This window comes from Mus pahari, chromosome 23 (assembly GCF_900095145.1).
Source record: "Mus pahari chromosome 23, PAHARI_EIJ_v1.1, whole genome shotgun sequence".
Classification (NCBI taxonomy): Eukaryota; Metazoa; Chordata; class Mammalia; order Rodentia; family Muridae; genus Mus; species Mus pahari.
Genome location: NC_034612.1, coordinates 3,092,191 through 3,113,592, shown reverse-complemented (window position 1 = coordinate 3,113,592; position 21,402 = coordinate 3,092,191). Strand labels below are relative to the sequence as shown.

General features: G+C 50.6%; 1 protein-coding gene across 2 annotated transcripts in view; it reads left to right on the top strand.

Moving 5' to 3' along the window:
* The window catches only part of Sgsm1 (small G protein signaling modulator 1), a 63,378-nt gene extending 43,802 nt beyond the window's left edge, over positions 1-19,576 (top strand). For both annotated transcript variants that reach the window (XM_029533634.1, XM_021222688.2), the window contains 9 exons: positions 300-482; positions 819-887; positions 2,933-3,550; positions 6,478-6,602; positions 6,842-6,924; positions 8,131-8,240; positions 10,605-10,701; positions 12,808-12,975; positions 17,683-19,576. In XM_029533634.1, the coding sequence (XP_029389494.1) occupies positions 300-482; positions 819-887; positions 2,933-3,550; positions 6,478-6,602; positions 6,842-6,924; positions 8,131-8,240; positions 10,605-10,701; positions 12,808-12,975; positions 17,683-17,771 (1,542 nt within the window). In that variant the 3' untranslated portion in view covers positions 17,772-19,576. The remainder of the gene's footprint in view (positions 1-299; positions 483-818; positions 888-2,932; positions 3,551-6,477; positions 6,603-6,841; positions 6,925-8,130; positions 8,241-10,604; positions 10,702-12,807; positions 12,976-17,682) is intronic.
* Positions 19,577-21,402: the final 1,826 nt, after the last annotated feature.

Here is a 21,402-nt window from a genome sequence, read left to right as displayed (position 1 = left end):
GAAACGAATGAGGAAACGGATTAAATAAATAATAAGCAAATGGGAAAGGGATTGAATAGTTAATAGATAAAGAATGAGGAAATAAAGTATGCAAACAAACTTTGACTGATTGTGGGAATTAATGAATTACTGAGGGGGGAGCTGAGGGGGAAGGAAGGTGGAGACAAAGTAGCCTTGCTCTGTAGTCTTCTGGGCATGGACATCCCCCAGCAACGTCAAGTGCCATCGACATTAAATGAAGACATCAAATGCAGCCCAGGGTGTTCAGCACCGCCCATGACCTTCACACGTACCCACAGGTGGACGAACAGATCCACGCCTGCTACGCACAAACCATGTCTGAGTGGCTGGGCTGTGAAGCTATCGTGAGACAGAGGGAGCGGGAGTCCCACGCGGCTGCCCTGGCCAAGTGCTCTTCAGGAGCCAGCCTGGACAGCCACCTTCACCGGATGCTGCACCGGGACTCCACCATCAGCAATGAAGTAAGGGGCGCCTGGCGTGGGGGGGATGCTGGTAGGAGGGGCCAGGGCATTCGGACAGCCGCACCTTCAGCTTTTGAGGGGAGCGGAGCTTCAGGATCAGATCTAGGTTCAAGTTGCAGCCAGAGACTCTTGCCAGTGTCTTTCCTCTGGGCTCATTTCCTGCACCTGTACTGTGGGCGTGGTGAAGGTCTGGGATAGCCCTTAGAAGACAGCGCGTATCAGGTTCCCCTGGGGCGTCTGCGGGAGAAGGAATGGAACCAGGTCTCCTGGATTCCTAACCCAGAAGCCCCTTGTGTGACCTTCTGTCTTTGCCCATCTGGTTACTGTCTGTCTCAGTCCTCCCAGAGCTGCAGCTCAGGCCGCCAGAACCTCCGACTGCAGAGCGACTCCAGCAGCAGTACACAGGTGACTTTCTGAGGCTCAGTGCCCCACTCATGCCCCGCCCCATCTGCAAAGCCCCGCCCCCACCCACAAAGCCCCGCCCCACCCATGCAAGCCCCACCCTCCCATCTGCCGTGGTAGGGTTTGGATGTTCATCATTTACCAGCCGCTTTGCTTGATGCATTCAGCTTTCTATGGCTCATATCAGAAGTAGACTAAGTATTGCAAGCAGCTGTTGCCTCCTTGAAACCCACAACGATGGATTGCAGCCCCTGTAGACACCAGCGTCCCGGGATCCAAGTCCCGGGTAAAATGACAAGGGTGTGTACAGAGCACTGCATTCGTCAGGTCACCTTTAGGCCACTCACAAGCAGTGCAGTCAGTGCAAACGACATGAAAATAGCTGTCAGGCTGCGTCACTAGGGGTGAAGAGCCTGGTCTGCGCGGGTGCAGTGGTTTGTGGGTATTTTCACTCAGCACTGGTTGAATCTTGTACTCGGCACCTCTGAACTCAGAGGCTGACCAGGAGACCGCTCTCCTATAAAATAGCAAACTGCACGCCTGTACTTTGCTTCTGTCTCCTCCATCTCCGTCCTCCCTTGAAACAGTACTAAGATCATCAGTCCACTGTGTGGCCTTCCAGAACCTTCTGGATGCCTTTACACACACAGAAATATATAATGTATCTTAGGGTTTCACTTTCGTGAAGAGGCACCATGACCAAGGCAACTCTTACAGAGGCAAACATTTAATTGAGGCTGGCTTAGTTTCAGCTGTTCAGTCCATTAGCATGGCAGGAAGCATGGTAGCCTACAGGCAGGCATGGTGCTGGAGGAGCCAAGAGTTCTGCATCTCGGTCTGAAGGCAGTCAGGAAAGACTATCTTCCGCAGGCAGCTAGGAGGAGGGAGGGTCTCTTCTGCACCTGGTACAGCTTGAGCATGGGGGCCTCAAAGCCCACCTCACAGTGACACATTTTCCCCAAACAAGCCCACATCTATTCTAACAAGGACATGTCTCCCAATAGTGTCACTCCTTGTGGAGTGACACTATCCAAACCACTATGCTTGGTAGATCTTAAAATCCCACATCAAAGCTGGCAGACTTAATTGTTCAACAACTCTTGGGCACCACTCTACCTGGAGCGTCATTAAACAAAAGGAAAAGCACAAAGCAAGCTGGAGTGATGGCTCTGTAGTGGAGGGCATAAGCTGCTCTTGCAGATTTAGTTTTCAACGCCCACTCGAGGTGCCTCACAACTAGGTCTGACCCCAGGAGATCTGGTGCCCTCTTCTGGAGTGCAAAGGCACCTGCATTCATGACACACACACACACACACACACACACACACACACACACACACAAATACATAAATAAGTTCCCAGTATCCACATGAGGTGTTTTACAACCAAGTATAACCCCTGAAGATCTGACGCCCTCTTCTGGACTATAAGGGCACTTGCATTCATGCAAACACACACACACACACACACACACACACACATAAATAACTTAAATGAAAAGCATACAAATGTGCACAAAATATTACCTTCTGGGTAGTATAATCTCTGTGTGTGTGTGTGTGTATGTGTGTGTGTGTGTGTGTGTGTGTATACACCAAGCCTATGCACATGATGAGGTCCCAGCCCTGCTCATGAAAGAGCAGAAATAGACCCAGTGAGATAAAACTGATGGCGGCTACTTTGGGAAGCAGTGTGAGGCCTGACCTTTACTGTGACCTTGAGGGCTGTGGCTGACAGACACAGGAACACAAGCAAATCTAAGTGTTAGAGGTTCGTACACTAGAAAGCCACTCCCCTCCCCCAAACTTCATTTCCCTAGTTGCCCTCCTCAGCTATGCCCAGCTATGCCCAGCGGAATCGCTGATATGACCTCAGCACTTGGATGATTGACAGCCATAAAGAAAACACTGCCTTTGTACTGACTGCGTGCTATTCTGCTACAGGCAGATTCCGTACCGAAGTCTACCCGTTTTGGGATATTAAGTTGCTGCTGTGAGCTGTGTTGCCATGTGCGTCCTAACTCGATGTCTGTGTTTCTCTTTCCTCAGGTATTTGAGTCTGTGGATGAGGTGGAGCAGACAGAGGCAGAAGGCAGGTCAGAAGAGAAACACCCCAAGATCCCCAATGGGAACCCAGCCAACGGTACCTGCTCCCCAGACTCTGGGCACCCCTCCTCCCACAACTTCTCCTCCGGTCTCTCCGAGCACTCCGAGCCCAGTCTTAGCACCGAAGACAGCGTCTTGGATGCCCAGCGCAGCCTCCCTGCCGTGTTTCGGCCCGGGGACAGCAGCGTGGAAGATGGGCAGAGCAGCGAAGCCACCACATCCCGGGACGAGGCCCCTCGGGAGGAACTGGCTGTGCAAGACAGCCTTGAGAGTGACCTCCTTGCCAACGAGAGCTTGGAGGAGTTCATGTCCATCCCTGGCAGCCTGGATGTGGCCCTGCCTGAGAAGGATGGCGCAGTGATGGACGGCGCGGTGATGGATGGCGCGGTGATGGACGGCTGGCCCCGTGAGGCAGACAAGCCCAGTCGGGCTGACAGCGAGGACAACCTCTCGGAGGAGCCTGAGATGGAGAGCCTGTTCCCTGCCCTGGCTTCTCTGGCTGTGACCTCCTCTGCCAACAACGAGACGTCCCCTGTGTCCTCCAGTGGAGTCACTTATTCTGTAAGTCATTAGGAGTCTCTCTCTCTCTCTTTTTTTTTAAGATTTATTTATTTATTTTATGTATGTGAGTACACTGTGGCTGTCTTCAGACACATCAGCAGAGGGCGTCAGATCTCATTACGGATGGTTGTGAACCACCATGTTGCCCTCTTGTTTTCACTGACTTTAGCAGACCAGTTTAATGGGAAGCTCAGACAGACTCTCTTTCTTTCTTTTCTTTTTAAAGATTATTTATTTATTTTTATGCATGTGAGTACATTGTAGCTGTACAGATGGTTGTGAGCCTTCATGTGGTTGTTGGGAATTGAATTTTTAGGACCTCTGCTCGCTCCAGTCAACTCCACTCACTCAGTCCCAAAGATTCATTTATTATTATACACAAGTACACTGTAGCTTCAAATGCACCAGAAGAGGGCGTCAGATCTCATTATGGGTGGTTGTGAGCCACCATGTGGTTGCTGGGATTTGAACTCAGGACCTTCAGAAGAGCAGCCAGTGCTTTTACCCGCTGAGCCATCTCTCCAGCCTTGGACTCACTTTCACCGTGATGTATCTTTCAGTCGTCAGCTTCCACATCCATGCTCTGTGGCAAGCAGTTCCCCGAAGTCAGCGGCTTCACCCCTCAACAGGATGCCCCACACATACACCTCCCAGTGTGCGGGGCAGCCAGGAAGCTCTGCCCCAAACTGGGCGTGACTCAGTCTGATGTCTGATGTCCTGTCGGGATAGGGTACTGGGGGGGGGGGTTGGTCTGTGTTTCATTCTTTAGAAGGCTAACCTGGACGTGTGCTCAATGCAAAGGCAGATGCTACACAGAGAGAGCCGATGCGCCCGAGTGTATTTGATGCCTCTGCTCTGTCTGGCTCCCTGACGTCACCTCAGCCAGCTGTGCGGTAGAGCGGGCAGTGACAGAGAGGTCACAGGGCAGAAGGAGTATGAGGAGAAATACTGAGACAAGAACATTTCCTGTACTCTGGATGGCTGCAAATCTCTGATGCAGAGGCTGGGAGGTGGGAGGGACCCAGAGAGCCCCCAGTGGGCCCCCTTCCTACCTCCCCCAACTCTCTCTCTCTCTCTCTCTCTCTCTCTCTCTCTCTCTCTCTGTGTGTGTGTGTGTGTGTGTGTGTGTCTCTCTCTCTCGTATGAATCTTTCCTTCTTTCTCATTTGACAGCCTTGCTTTGCCCGAGTGCACACTTGAGTGATTTCCCCAGGCTGCGTTTCCCATCCCATGTGACATCGTGCAGACCACAGGGCTGGGACCCTGCCTACTCTGTGGTTCTTCTTTTTCTATGTCTTTGGTATCTATCGGGTGGGTGGACCTTTGCGAGCTTATGGGGGGGGGTACATGCAAGCACCAGGAGACATGCTTGGGTGCAGTTGCTCAGAAGCCATCCTTCTGCTGCTGTTGAAACAGCGCCTCCCAGTGGCCCGAAGTCCGCCAGTTCCAGCAGGCTGGCCAGCCCGGCAGCAATCCCCAGGGATCTCCCTGTCCCCTCCTCTTCCTCAGCTCTGGGGCAAGTGTGTGTCTCCGGGCCTGACTTTCTGCATGAGTTCTGGGGGGGGCTGAGCTTGGGTTCTCACGCTGGCAGGACAAACACTTCACTGACCGAGCCATCCCCCAGCAGCTGAAGAATCTTTTAGGAAGATCCCTCACCCACATTCATCCTAAGTGACATCCCCTCCCTCGTTCCTGACACATCCCTTTGCCGGGTACAGGGCCGCATGGCCGCCACGTTTGCTCAGTACAATTGTTCCCTGGTATATGATGGTTCAAGTCATGTTTTCAACTCCACAATGGTAAATAATGTATTTATTTAATGTATATGAGTACACTGTAGTTGTTTATCTTCAGACACACCAGAAGAGGGTGTCAGATCCCATTATAGATGGTTGTGAGCCACCGTGTGCTTGCTGGGATTTGAACTCAGGACCTCTGGAAGAGCAATCTGTGCTCTTAACCGCTGAGCCATCTGTCCAGCCCAGGAAGCAGACTTTAAATTTGACATCCAGATCTTCCCCTGCACCATAATGTGGTATGATTTCTTCATGCAGAAAGGGGCAACCCCACCCCACCCCCATACCCCACCCATGCTAAAGCTCCCCTGGGCCACACTATCCCACGGGAGCTTCTGACTCTCTGCGGGACACTGCCGACAGCTGGGGTGCTTACAGGATAGGTGCACTCTGCACGTTTTTTTTTTAAACCTACTTTACTGCAACCTCTGAGTTTCTTCAGAGTAACCCCATCACAAGGCGAGGAGTACCTGCCTTCAAAGACTCTACTCTCTTTCCAAGTCTGTCTTTGGTATCGGGGAGCTTGTCTAACAGTTATTCACTTAAAGATGACTTTTCTCCCTTTCAGCAATTTTTTAAGATTCTATTTGAGGGGCTGGGGACAGAGCTCAGTCAGTAAAGTCTTGCAGGCAAAGGGACCCAGATTCTATACCAAGGTTCCTGTCTCTAGTCTTGATGTCTTTACTTTATTTCATGCTCATTCTGTATCCCAGGCTGGCCTTAAGTTCACTCTGTAACCCAGCTTCAAACTGACAGCAATCCTCCTGCTGTAGTCTGAGCACTGAGTTGACAGATTAGCATCATCTTTAATTGCATTAAGTGTAGTTGTTTAATATTCTCTCTCTGATGCAGATCTGTGTGTGTGTGTGTGTGTGTGTGTGTGTGTGTGTGTGTGTGTAATCCCAGCACTCTGGGCATTGAGGCAGGAGGATTATGAGTTCAAGGCTAGCCTGGGCTACATCCTGAGACCCAGTCTCAAAAGGATACTCTTTCATCATGCAAAGCCAGCCTAACTTTCCCAGGAAACAGAGAGAGAATGAATCGAACCCCAGAGTGAAGGGATGGGAAGTGAGAGTTGGAAGTGGTTCTTGGGGGGTCAGCATCCCCATCTTCCTCCTCCTCCCGCCCACAGCCAGAACTACTGGACCTGTACACAGTGAACCTGCACCGCATCGAGAAAGACGTGCAGAGGTGTGACCGCAGCTACTGGTACTTCACAGCCGCCAACCTGGAGAAGCTGAGGAACATCATGTGCAGGTGGCTGCAGCAGGGGGTTGGGGTGGCGGGGGTGCTGTGGGGGAAGGGTAATGTGTAGGATGGGGAGGGGTGGCATGGGCAGATTGGCCCTGATGGCTACACCTTGGATGTGTGGTGACACTGAGGGTGTACATCAGGCTGAAGGATGGAGGACCAGATGGGAGAAAGCAGCAAGGAGAGGGCAGGCTGTGTGGGGAGGCAGGGTGTATAGCACCCATCGTGCCCCATTTCTCCTGCAGCTACATCTGGCAGCACATCGAGATCGGCTACGTTCAGGGCATGTGTGACCTCCTGGCCCCGCTGCTGGTCATCCTAGATGACGGTGAGTGTGCCCTCCCTGACCTATAGGAGGGGAAGGGTCAACTTCACCTTGTGTCGCCATGGACTGGGTCAGGATAGAGGCATAGCAGACCTGCCTGGTGGACACATCCCAGCTCCAACGGCGTGAGACGTCCTTGTGTCCCACCGTGCCTGGCGCTGAGGCTGGCCTGGCTGAGCCACTGCTTGACCGAGAGTGAGAACAAAGTAAAACTGTTCCAGACAGTGTCTCAGGATGAAGTCTACCAAAGGAATATAAATCCTTCACAGGCTCTTTCCTGGATAAAGGGAGGGAGTGAGTCTGGGAAGAGGGAAGGGGTGGCAGGAAGAAGGAAGGAAAGGAATGAAAAGAGAAACAAGAGAACTGGAATGTTACCAGCTCCCTGGGCGATGCCAGCCCTCACCTCACATTTACCCTGATGTCTACATCAGGCAGACTCATTCCAGGGAAACATCACACTAGTACCTTTCGTGAATATAAAGGCAAAAAGTCTCCAAAACAAAAAAAATCAAATAACTCAATCCAACAAGATATAAATTATTGCGTGGCCAAGCAGGGCTTATCCCAGAAACACAAGGGCGGTTCGGTATCCAGACGTCAATCAGTATAAGCCAGCCCCTGACTGTAAAATGCAGTCAGGGTGTGGTGATTGATCCCTTGGAACTGGAGTTACAGATGGTTGCGAGTCGCCATGTGAGTTCCAGGAATCAAACCTGGGTCCTCTGGAGGAACAGCCAGTGTTCTTAGCCACCGAGCCATCTCTCCGGCCCCTGCTTTCTTGATCTAAGTCAACAGGTATTCCGGGCCACAATTGCCAAGGGAGTTTGACCATTCCTTACAAACCATCAACCAAAACCCCTGCTAGGTTGACAGTTACTTTCGAAATTCCATGAATGGGTGGAATCTCTGAAGGGATAAGATGGGTGCCAACAAGGTAGTGTGGGCTTTGCGTCACAGCCAGTGGGGGTCTTTAAAAGGAAGCGTCTATGTCTGAAGGAGCTGTTTCTCTTTCTTAGTGGCTCTAGTAAGAGATCCTTGACCCACTAAGGGTTGGCGAGCACCTGAGGAAGTGGCCTCCACTGGGCCCTTCCTGCCCGCCTCCCTCTCACGTGGCTGTGGACGCTGCTGTGGGGCCTTACACTATCTCTTCAGGAGCTCCGGTGCCTGAGACTGTGGCCTGGCTAACCTGTGGTCTGGTGCTGTCCCCAGAGGCCCTGGCCTTCAGTTGCTTCACGGAGCTGATGAAGAGGATGAACCAAAACTTCCCCCACGGAGGTGCCATGGATACGCACTTCGCTAACATGAGGTCTCTGATCCAGGTAGGACCTGGAGGCCTCCTGCCCTGACTTTGGGGGAAGACAAGGAGGATGGCGGAGTGGCTTCAGATTGAGCCGTTTTCAGGCTGAGGGTGTGGCTTAGCTCTCGGAGTGCTTGCACTAAAGCGCCCGGTTTATTGTACTTAGCCAATAGCACGACACATTGTGACTTTTTCAGACATCCTTGAGCTTGTTTGACCCCCTTCTTCTGCATTTGCCTCCCTCCTGTCCCTGATTCGGGACCCCCGTTTTCACCATCCCCCCTCAGATCAGCTGTACCCCACTATTCCCCTCTCTGTTCCTGTTCTGTAGTGACTGAGGCTGTGGGCTCACATCTGAAGCTCTGGAGCTAGGAGAGTCAGCTGAGAGAGAGCATACCATGTCTGTCTGTCTGTCTGTCTGTCTGTCTATTTGAGTCTGGGTTTACCTCACTTATTATGATCTTCCCTGGTTCTATCCCTTGACCATCAAAGCTCACGATTTCATTGTTCTGTTGAGCTGAACAGCATCCCGTAGTGGATATATGCTGTATTTCCATTATCCATGTGTCGGCTGTGTCCAGGTCCTAGCTGCTGTGAATTAGAGCATCAGGGGGCATGGCTGGACAGATGTCTATACAGTCAGTCAGGTGCTGAGTCCTTCAGGTAAAGCCAAGGCGTGGCGCAGCTGGGTCATGAGTCAGATGTAGTTTGAGAGTTCTTCCCACTGTTCTCCACAGTCGGTGGGTTTGCGTTACATTCCCACCGACACCGTGTCCCCTCCAACTCTGGCTGGTCGTTCTGTTGACCTTACTCATGTTGAGTGCAGTAAGATGAAACGCCAGTGTTCTTTCAGTCTGTTTCCCTCCGCTGCCGATCAGATTGCACAAGAGGCAGGCTGGGCTCTGTGGGAGAATCCACACAGGCCGGAGCTCTAGGCATGGTAGGGACCTTGTGCTCAAGCACAAGGCAGCTCTCGCTGCTGCTGCTTCGGTGGGATCCCAAAAAAGACAAAACCAAAATAAAACAAAACAAATATTCTGGATACAAAAGGCAGAAGAATCAGGGCTTTGTGAGGTGGATCAGCGTAAAAGTAACTGCTACCAAGAGCCTCAGCCTCAGCATGAGCACTTGAGTCCACAAGAGAGGAGGGAAGAATTGACATGGTCTTCTGGTACTCACACGCACGCACACGCGCACACACACATACCACATATCACAAACACACACACCATACCACACACACACATACCATACACAGTGCACATGCACACACATACCACACATCACACACACACATATCACATACCATAAATGCACACACATATACCACACACAGTGCACACACACTACACACCACACCACAAACACACATACACAGCACACATAGTGTACATCACATACACATACCACACATACCACAAACACATACATACACACATTACCTATCACACACCACACATACATACATACACAACACAAACACATACTGTACACCACATATACACACACATCACATACACAACACACATACCACAAACACATACACACTACACACCATACACCACACATACACACACACCATATACCATACACCACATACATACATATATACACACATCACACACAACACATACCACAAATACACACACCATACCACACACAGTGTACACACACACATAGTACACAGCATACATACATACACACACCACACATACACCATACACCACACACACATACACACATTACACACTACACACACACATACCACACACCTCACACACATACTACACAGCATAAACACACATATACCACATATACACATATACACACCACAAACACACACATCACACCATATACATCACAGATATACACACACAACACACAAACAACACACCGAAGACAGAGAAGGCATACAGAAAGACAGACAGACAGAGATAGAAACAGATACAGGGAGAACTAGGGATGTGACCTAGCACAAGATAAAGGACCAGAGTTCAGATCCCCGGGACTTGTGAAAGCCAAGCACCGTGTGGTGTGTGTGCCTTTGTAAGCCCAGTGCTGGGGAAGCAGAGATGGCAGCTGCATGACTCTGTATTCCCAGCAGCCATGGACAAGAGTTCTGTTTTCTCTGAAGCCTCACCAACACTTGTTACTGTCTGTCACTTTGACTTCCGCCATCCCAGTGGGTGCAAGGTTGTCTCTCGGTCTCTGACCTGCTGCCCCTGACCTTGAGCGGGCCCTAGGCTGAACATTGTAAATCCTCTCTGAGTGCTCACTGTTAACTGCACCCGGCTGCTGAGCGCCGACAGGCACGCAAGGTGGGTGTGCAGCACCACGGATCCCGCTGTCCCCTCTGGTGCTGATGGACCTGGTCTCCCTCCGACAGATCCTGGACTCTGAGCTCTTCGAGCTGATGCATCAGAACGGCGATTACACCCACTTCTACTTCTGCTACCGCTGGTTCCTGCTGGATTTCAAACGAGGTACAGACTCCGCCTTGTCCCCAGAATCCTTGTCGTGGGATTTCTTGAGTGAGTGAGTGAGTGAGGAGGAGGAGGAGGCTGACAGGACCCCCGAGGGAAGGGCATCTGTTCATCTTGGCACAAGTTTCATCGAAAAGTGACTGTGCAGTAGGGGCCATGAACTCCCTGCCTCGGGGGAATGGGGCACAGATCAGTCATTCAAGTGCTGCTGCATAAGCAGGAGGACCAGAGTTTGAATCCCTGGCACCCACATGAAAGGCAAGATGTGGCAGCCAGTGAGACAGTAAGGGCGCTGGCCATCAGGCCAGACAACCGCAGTTCGATACTTGGAACCCACTTGGTTAACAGAAACAATCGACTCCCACAAGTTGTCCTCTGACCCCCCCCACACACACACTGAATGGATAATTGAAGCAATTTAAAAAATCAAGTGCAGCCATGTGTGTCTGTGGTATAGTACTGGGGAGGCAGACGCAAGCTGGCCCCAGGAGCTCGCTGGCCAGTCCAGCCACATTGGTGAGCTCTGGGCTCAGTGGGGGACTTTGTCTATTAAGGTGGTACTCAACAGAGAATAACAACATTAGCACCAGGCCTCCACAAGAATGCACACACTTACACACACACACACACACACACACACACACACACACACACACACCAGGATCCTGTTCACAGGTGAGAAAACTAAGAAGTCCAATAAGAAGTCACAAAGTGGGGAGCCAGGGTTCAAGCCTGGCTGCATCCATCTCTGGGGGCAAGTCCCTCCCATCTGCGCCCCCCCCAACCCCGGCTTAGCACAGACCCAAAACTCTTGAGTTGTGAGGACTTTGAGCACATTTCACCCTGAACCAGGATGTCACCTCTGAATGCATGCCATTATGCTAACCGAGGATGGTTTCAGGAACACCTGGTGTGTGTGATGGTGTTAACCACCTGCCCTACACTCTGCAGCCCCATTGGCCATCTCATCTCTGGTCCCTTACTGCAACCAGCAGGCCCCATGCAAAGCTGAGGTGCAGAGAGGCCGGAGGGGGACAGCCCTAGCCCACAGCCCCTGGCTGGGGAGTGAAAGGTTGCAACCCTTCTCAACCTGTGGTTCTCGACCCCTTTGTGGGCGGGTCAAATAGCCCTTTCACGGGGGTTGCAAAAGACCATCTGAAAATATATATTTCTGATGGTCTTGGGAACGGAAGAAGCAATATCATCATTGGCACTGATACTGGCTTTTTATGCATACTGTTGCAAAATGTAGCAATGTAGCTTACTGTTGTTATAGTAACACGGATACCTATGCTATACCAGTGCTTCAAGACAAAGTTTCACATTTGTAATTACAAAGAACTATTTCACAATATATAATTACATATTTTTGTGAATGATCACTGTGCTTTAATTACATTCAGTTTGCAACAGTGAAAATATACCCTGCATATCAGATACTTACATTGCAAAATTCCAGTTACGAAGTAGCAACAAAAATAATTTTATGGTTGGGGGGGTCACCACAACATGAACTGTATTAAAGGGATGCAGCATTTAGGAAGGTTGAGAACCACTGTCTTGTTTGTTTGTTTGTTTGTTTGTTTTGTTTTGTTTTTTTGAGACAGGGTTTCTCTGTGTAGTCCTGGCTGTCCTGGAACTCACAAATCCGCCTGCCTCTACCTCCCAAGTGCTGGGATTAAAGGTGTGCACCACCACTGTCCTGAGAGAACCACTGTCTTAAGGGCTCTAACATCTCCTTGCTAGGCTGAGGCGGCAGTCAGCTTGCTTATATGCACAGGCCACTGAGGAGCCATCCGTGAGTGCCCCTGGAGACAGCGGGAAGGACAGTAACAGAGAGTAGGGCAGGGGCAGACCCATGCCAATCAAACCCACATATCCTCAGATTGTTCACACAGGAACCTTAGCCCCAGGCCACAGATGGGGAGACTCAGGGTTGGGTGGCAGGGTCCCGGTCTCCTGCCTCCTCAGCCTGGGTTCCACCTGGTCTGGCTGGGACAGTCAGCTAGGGAAGTGGGATTCTGCCGGGAGGATTAGGGAGGACAGGCCCTGCACTCTTTCCAGGACCAGCTCCTATGTGTGTGCATGCGTGTTGGTGTCCCACAGAGCTGGTCTATGATGACGTCTTCTCCGTGTGGGAAACTATCTGGGCTGCTAAGCATGTGTCCTCCGCCCACTATGTGCTGTTCATCGCGCTGGCACTGGTGGAGGTCTACCGGGACATCATCCTGGAGAACAACATGGACTTCACTGACATCATCAAGTTCTTCAACGGTACCAAGGGGCGTGGGCAGGGCGGGGATCCCTAGGGGTGGGGCTCCCCAGAGTCGGGACTCCCTAGGGGCTCCGGATGCCAGCAGCAACTGCCTCCACCCCTCCGCCTCCACAGTACTGGACCATAGCTTACATGGGCATGCACCTAACACTTGGGTGTTGAGACCTGAATTCATGTTCTCCGCTTGCCCAGCAAGGGCCCTTACCCATCAAGCATCTCCCCAGTCCCCGATGCCCCCCTTGTCATTCTATCAAGGAACCTGGCGAATCTCAACACGTCCCGGGTATATTTTTCTCTAGGCTGAGGCTCTGGGGCAGTTCCTGGCTCCACCACTGGCCAGCAGCTGTGCCCATTGGCGAGGGGCTGCCCAATCTCTGAGCATCTACTTTGTCATCTGTGAAACACCAGGGTCAACCCCACTAAGTTCATGAGTAGGGAAAACCTGGCACTGGGATGTTCTTGGAGTGGTTGTCCATTGGGAACGGCCTTGTTTAAATGGCATCCCTGGGTCTCAGTTCTTCAGGGATACAATGTTGCAAACACCTCCTCCCTCAAGGGAAGTCTAGAGAATTGATGATGAGCTATGCAAAAGCCCTTTACAGGTAGTTGTGCCCTCGAGAGGCCCAGTAAACATCAGGTAATTGCTGTTGTCATTGCCACTTGAGCTCTAACTAAATGCTAAAACCCAGGGCTGGGTAGCCGCTCCATCACAGAGCACTAGCAAGCACTAGGCCCTTGGTTTAACCTAAAACTTTATACAGAAAGTTCTAGATAAAGAAGAGACCCACCTGTGACCAAACTTTGAACAGTCCTAGATTCCTTTCAAGTCATCTTTTTCTTTTGGGATAATTTTGGATTTTTGGCCATCTACTACAATTTTTATATCTAGGACTGATTTTTGATTTACTAGGAAGGTTACCAAACAGTGGTGCCTGTCTCCTTGTTCCCTTCCTTTCTGTCACCACCTTACGTGTTTCTGGAATGTTTGTTGTTAAAACTCTGAAATTAACTTTGGTGGGCTGTGAGTTTCACTTGCACCAGAAATGAACCAGGAAGCCACAGTGCACTCCTTAAACACAACATAAATACTCCTCAAGCCGATGTGAGTCCATTGCTAGAATACTTGCCCAGCATCTGTGGAGCCTGGCACAGCCGCACCCATGTAAACGGGATGTGGCAGTACACAGCTGCAGTCCCCACCCTGGAAATAAAGGCAAGAAGATCAGGGGTATCATATTCGCATCATCTTCCATCGGTTGTAGATGGTTTGTTTCCTGGCTGTTGTGAATACAGCAGCAGTGAGCATGGCTGAACCAGTGTCTGAGGGTCCAGCCAGTGTCTGATGGCTCGCCCAGTGTCTGATGGCCCGGCCAGTGTCTGAGGGCCCAGCCAGTGTCTGTAGAGTAGGGTGTTGAGTCCTTTGGCCATATGCCAAGGAGTGGTACATCTGAGTCATGAGGCAGATTTATTTTGCTCTCGACTGGTTTCTAGAGTGGCTGGGCCAGTTTGTACTCCCAGCAACCTGGATGAGCCCAGCCCCCACCCCTTCCAGCATTTATCTGTCGATCCATTGATCTTTGCTATTCAGATGGGGTTCAGGGGTGGGGGATGGGATGGAAGTCTTAAGTCGGTTTGCTTTGCATCTCTCTAGTGGCTAAGAATGACCTTTTCTTTGCCATTTGCTGTCTCTCCTTTTGAGAACTCTGTCCAGTTCTCAGTCACATTTTTTAAAGTTGGGTTGTTGGTTTTCCTGAGTCTTTTGTGCGTGCATGCTCTTTCTATATTCTTGACATTACCAGTAAACATTCCATCCCACTCTGAGGCCTGCCTCTACACTGGAGTGATTGACTCCTTGGCTGTAGGGAAGCTTTTCAGTTCTGGGAGGTCCCACTGGCCAACGACTGCCTTTAGTTCTGAAGCAATTGAGTTCTGTTCACAAAGTCTTTTCCTACACCGATCTCCTCATAGTTTTTGGTTGTTTTGTTTTTTCCCAGAAGCTTCAGTGTCTCGAGTTTCACTTTGGGGTCTGTCTTTGTTAGGGTCCCTGTTGCTGTGAAGAAACACCATGCAGAGCAAGCAACTTCGGGTGTGTGTGTGTGTGGGGGAACTGGTTTATTTGGCTTACACTTCCATATTCACACTATTCACTATCAGAGAAAGTCAGGACAGGGACTCGAACAGGGCAGGAACCTGGAGGCAGGAGCTGATGCAGAGGCCATGGAGGGGTGCTGACTGGCTTGCTCCTCATGGTTTGCTCAGCCTGCTTTCTTTCTTTTTTCTTTTCTTTTCTTTTCTTTTCTTTTCTTTTTCTTTTTTTAGAATTATTTATTTTATGTATATGAGTACACTGTAGCTGTCTTCAGACACAGCAGAAGAGGATGTCAGATCCCATGGCAGATGGTTGTGAGACACCATGTGGTTGCTGGGAATTGAACTCAGGACCTCTGAAAGCGCAGTCAGTGCTCTTAACCACTGAGCCATCTCTCCAGCCCCAGCCTGCTTTCTTATAGAACCCAGGACCCCCAGCTCAAGGATGATCCCACCCACAGTGGGCAGGATCCTTCTCATCCATCACTAATTAGGAAGATGCCTCTAATTAGGTTTGCCTACAGCCTGATCATATGGAGTCATTTTGTTAATGGAGAATGACTTTAGCTTGTGTCAAGTCGACATAAAACTATCCAGCACAAGGTCTTTGATCCATTTGGAGTTAGTTTCTGTGTAGGACGATAGATAACAGGTCTAATTTCATTCTTCTGCATGTGAACACTGAGGCCTCCCAGTAGCATGTTTTGAAGACACCTTTTCTCCCGTGTCTGCTCTTGCGTCTTTATCAGCTGCAGTTATTTGCAAGAGTTCGAGTCTTCTGCTTTGTTCCACGGGTTTCCTATCTGTTTTTGTGACAGGATCAAGCTGTTTTTATAGCCATGGTTCCGTAACATATCCAGAGATGCAGAATGTTAACCCCATCAGCGCTATCCTTTCTGACCTAGGTTGCTTTGGCTATCCATGGTCTTCCGTGGTTCCTTGTGGAGTTCAGGGCATCTCTTTCATTTACACATGCACATAGGCAGACACATATGGAACAATAATAATTATTTCCTAGCCATGAATTTGAAAAGAAGGTGAGGGATACAGGAGGAGTTGTAGGGGGACAGAGAGGGGCAAAATTATATAAATACAACACTGATGTATGAAATTCTCAGAAAACTAAACTAAACTTGAAAAAAAAAAAAAAAAAGAGTCTCAACTGATCAGAAGTTCAAGGTCGTACCCTGCACATAGTTAAGTTCAAGGCCAGCCTGGGCCATGTCAGACCCTGCCTGTCGCCTATTCATCCATCCCCTTCTTTTCCTTGCTTGTTTATTTTCTGTTGTTAGCATTACAGAATCCAGTCGTATCTACTCTTTCAAAAATTATCTGCACGTGACTCTTTTTCAGGGCTGCAGTATGCACCCGCGTGATTGTCCTCTAACTTACAAAGCACCCTTTGTTGTTGGTTCAGTTTGAAGATGTGATAGAAAGCCCAGAGCAATCCACATCTTAGCGCAATCCTCCTGCCTCAGCATCTCCAGGTTCCCAAACTTCCTCAGTCCAGGCCACCCTTAGCTTTTCTGCAACATGTGCCCCATGCAGCCCAAGTTCCCAGTGGCAAGGAGGGAGGTCCACACCGTGTCACACCTTCGTCTGGTCCTCACCACTCAGAAAGTCTCCGACACACGCAGCCCAAAGGGAACCCCTCACCTCTTGCGGTCCCTGGCCGTAGAATACACACACTGTTCGGTCTCTGCATAGCTTTGCCTCCTGATGAGGTCACACACCCCCATCCCCACTTCCCTCAGACTTTCACATTGTACTTGCTTTTATCCCAGCAGCCCCCCCTCAAAAAAAAAAAAAAAAAAGAACCTGGCTTTGTCTAGACTGAACACCACTTGGAAGAACATAGTACTCTCTGCAACCAGCAGTGTGTGTCCAACTGACAGCTGCTCAGTGGCTGCTGAGGTCCCCTCCAAATGATCGCATAATCCCACCGTGTCCCCGAGAGCTTGCTAGGAGTGTTAGGGGTAACTCAGCAGCTGCTTTAAGAACTGTGGGTTTTTTTTTTTTTTTTTTTTTTAATCTTCCCTTTGTGAAATGGTTTCTCAGTGATAAAGTCAAGCTTCTGCATTATCCTACCGTATGCAAAACTTGGATGATCTTTGCATTTTGTGTGGCTCGCGATTTCTTCCTCTCTCTTCCCCACCATCCGTGGCTTTCATCATTCCCATGGGGTCTTTAAGAATATACTACGTGCCTGGTATTACCTTTTGTTTTTGAGACAAACTCTTGCTATGTATCCCAGGCTATGTTTCAACTCAGCCTTCTCCCTCAGCTTCCCCAGTGCTGGGATTACTACAGATGTGTCCTGTGGCGGCCTGACATGGGCTTGTAAAATATTCATAGACATTCTGCCTGCAGGAAAGGGTCTCCAAACACAGTCTGACCCAGCACAGTCTCTTTGTTTCCATGGTGGTATTGTGAAAAAGGCTTCCTGTTACAATGTTACAATCCTTGTGCCACAGATGGGGAAGTCGTGGTTTGCAGGTGCACGTCTCCTCCCAGAGTCACTTTGTGGCACAAACACTCTAAAGTCCACACCAGGAGTTGGACCGATCTCCCCGGAGGCAGACAGGCAAAGTTGCTCACCCGTGTTTCTCCTCTTTCAGAAATGGCTGAGCGGCACAACGCAAAGCAGATTTTGCAGCTCGCCCGGGACCTCGTGCATAAGGTGCAGATTCTAATCGAGAACAAGTGAGGATCTGCTGTCGTCCACCCCACCCCCCCATCAGCCCAGCACAGGGTCCTGGTGTCTGTGGACCAGCGTGGACTTCTGTGAAGAGAGCCATGCTCTTACCCTTGGCCACTGAGCAGTGGGGTAGAGAAGAACCCATCTCAGCCTTATATTTTCCTGTTTGACCAAAGATTGCCCAAGTCTGGGATATCCCCCTTTCTTGGGAGTTGGGATTGTGAGTGGGTCGAGGTAGCCTCTGGCTCTGTTGTCCTTCTTCCTTTCCTCTGTTCCTTCCTCATCTGTCCAGGAGAGGCCTGTGGGGTTTCCTCTGCACCCAGCAAGGAAGGGCCTTTAGTGATGTTCCAGGATGTTCCTGCCAAGCTGGCTTGGATCAGGCTGTCCCCGTAGACATTGCTCACATTCAGAGTCCCAGATGTTTTTGAGCATCACCCCTGCCTTCAAACCACCAGGTCTCACTCCCCGCTTCTTCCAAAGTGACTCTGATGTCCCTTTACGGCTTGTGTGCCCCTCAGAGAACCACTGGCTTGGGAGAGGGGCTACCAGCATGTCTCCATGTATCCTTCTCACCTGAGGTCTGTTCCGTGGCCCTGGCAGCAGCTTCTGACTCAGCCCTGCCTGAGTCCTCGATCTAACTCCCTGCACTTTCCAACTTTTCTCTATCCGCTGCCAGGAGACTCTCTTTAGAAAAGGCATCCTGTAGATGCGCTAGGGATCCTGGACGTGTTTGTAGGCAGAAGCCAGAGCTCTTGATGAGAGCCTAACCCTTCCTATCCCACCCTGGGAGACCTCCCTGCCATCACCGGTGATCTGGGCTCAGAAGCCTGCAGGCTTGATAGAAGTCATGCTCAGTGAGGCTGGGTTTTCTTTAAGCACTTTGTTCACTCAGTAGAGAGGAGGGATGAGCCAGGGTGTTGGCCCATGGTGGGGTTGGTCTGTGTTCCATGATGGGGAGCTTGGGGCCAAGGCTGGGACTGAGTATGTTCCCTCTACACCTTCATACCAAGACCTGCTGATCCACATGCTGATCCTGAGTGAGCTTTCGTACCCGCTCGCTGTCTCTTAGTGAAGCAGTCCGGGGTGCAGCAGAAATGCGCATACATCGAGGAAGCTTGTCCCCAGGACCTGCAGCCTCTGGGGCAATCAAGACATGGCAAGTGGGATTTTATCAAGAGGAGACATACATGGCTTGAAGCAGCTGCAGAGGGTACCTTCAGCCTTGAGCCCCACTCTGTGGGCTTTTGGAGACCTCCCCCCCCCTCGGCCACACCTCCTGAATCAGAACTTCTGTCCCCCACACGGGGCAGGATGGACAGAGAGAGAGCCCTGTAGTCTCCATGGAAGACGGACACTGCTTCAAACCCACTTATGCCCAGGGCAGTGGGAAAGGAGTGCCCCGTGTAGCTTCCAGCTTGGTCCCCAGCTTCCCAAGGGGTAAGAAAGGCCACCAGATAAAAGTTGATTTTGCTGGTGCAGAGGTTGGTATTTTAGCACAGCCAGGTCCGGACCTCCTGATCCTTATTTATTTTCGTAACTGACCAGTGTGGAGTATAGCACAAGAATTCCCTCCGCCCCCCCCCCTCGTGCCTCCTGAGCGCGTGCGCGTGGTTCTGAGTGCCTCGTACTTATTCCATTTACCAGCCGATGTGTCTGTGTGCAGTGTTTCCTGGTGTCCCGGAGTTGGGGGTGGGCAGGAGGGGGGCGTGTTCCTCCTGCCCAAGGTGTTCTCTTTTTCACGTTGCCCAAGTGTCTTGTAAATGTTCATTGCAAAGATGACTATTCAGAGCAAATATATCTGAGCAGAAAACATACGCGTGGGTCTAGTTGTTTGTTTGTTTGTTTGTTGTTTGGTTTCCTTTGTTTTTACAGGGTCTCCCTGTGTAGCCCTGACTGGCCTGGAACTTTCTATATAGACCAGATGGGCCTTGAACTCAAGATATTCCTCTGCCTCTGCCTCCCAAGTACTGAGATTAAAGGTGTGTGCCACCACGCCCAGTGTTTGGGGAGTGGTGACTGGGGTGTCAGGAGAGAGGAGGCAAGGTTTCATGTAGCCCAGGCTAGCCTCGGCCTTTCTATCCCATATAGGCTGGCTTTGAACTCCTGATCCTCCCAGTTGCTGTGATTATAGGCATGCCCCCACCTCATATTTTTGTTTTGGGGTTGAGTCTGGGGGGCGCTCACCTTCCCCTGTCAGAGTGGTGGGAACAGTCACCTTCCCTCACTGCTCCCCTTCTCCCTCTGGGAGGTCCCAGGAGAAGCAGGAACGACTGCAGTGGGACAACAGGAGCAGATGCTGTCTGTTTCTGACCTTAGCAGTCTCTCCTCTCTCTAGTCAGGTGACCAAGGAGGTTCTCCCTTCCTCTGGACCCAAGTCAGCATCACTCACGATCAAGTCCCTCAGCAGCCACAATGTGCACATACATAGTCACACACACAAATGCATATCACACACACTCATACACAAACCATGCACACACACCACACATACATTCATACACACACCACATACATACATATCATACACAGACACCATACATACTCATGCACTCACATACTTACATACCGTATACACACAGGCACCGTACACACTCATACACACACCACACACACTCATACACACATCACACACATACCACACACAAATAGACCACACATACACACATTCATGCACACACACCTCACATATACACCATACACACACTCACAGACACCATATACACACTCATATACAGACACCACACACACTTGTGCTCACACCATTCACACACCACACACACCCCACAAGCTCACACATACACACCACACACCATACACACACATACACACACACCATGCCACACACACAGCATGCCACACACACACACTAATGCACATACTCATATACCACACACACTCATAGCACACCACACACACATGAATGCACACACTCATATACCACACACGCCACACACTACACATGCACACTCACACACACATACCAACACAATGTCCTCAAACCAACTCACTTTTAAAACTCCAAAAAGAAAGCCAGGCCCATTGGTGTGGGCAGCAGAAAGCTGTATGAATGACTAGTTGATGAAATACCCTCTCAGCCTTTGAGCTGGAGCATCCATCGGCTCCTTCCTCTGTTAGCATGTTAGCCAGACTTCCCTGGTGTTAGCCAGCCTCCCCTGAGTGTTAGCCAGCCTCCCCTGAGTGTTAGCCAGCCTNCCCTGAGTGTTAGCCACCCTTCCCTGAGTGTTAGCCAGCCTCCCCTGAGTGTTAGCCTGCCTCCCCTGAGTGTTAGCCAGACTTCCCTGGTGTTAGCCAGCCTCCCCTGAGTGTTAGCCAGCCTCCCCTGAGTGTTAACCAGCCTCCCTGAGTGTTAGTCAGCCTCCCCTGAGTGTTAGCCTGCCTCCCCTGAGTGTTAGCCACCCTTCCCTAAGTGTTAGCCAGCCTCCCCTGAGTGTTAGCCAGCTTCCCCTGAGTGTTAGCCAGCCTCCCCTGAGTGTAAACCAGCCTCCGGAGTGTTAGCCAGCTTCCCCTGAGTGTTAGCCAGCCTCCCCTGAGTGTTAGCCAGCCTTCCCTGAGTGTTAGCCACCCTTCCCTGAGTGTTAGCCAGTCTCCCTGAGTGTTAGCCAGCCTTCCCTGAGTGTTA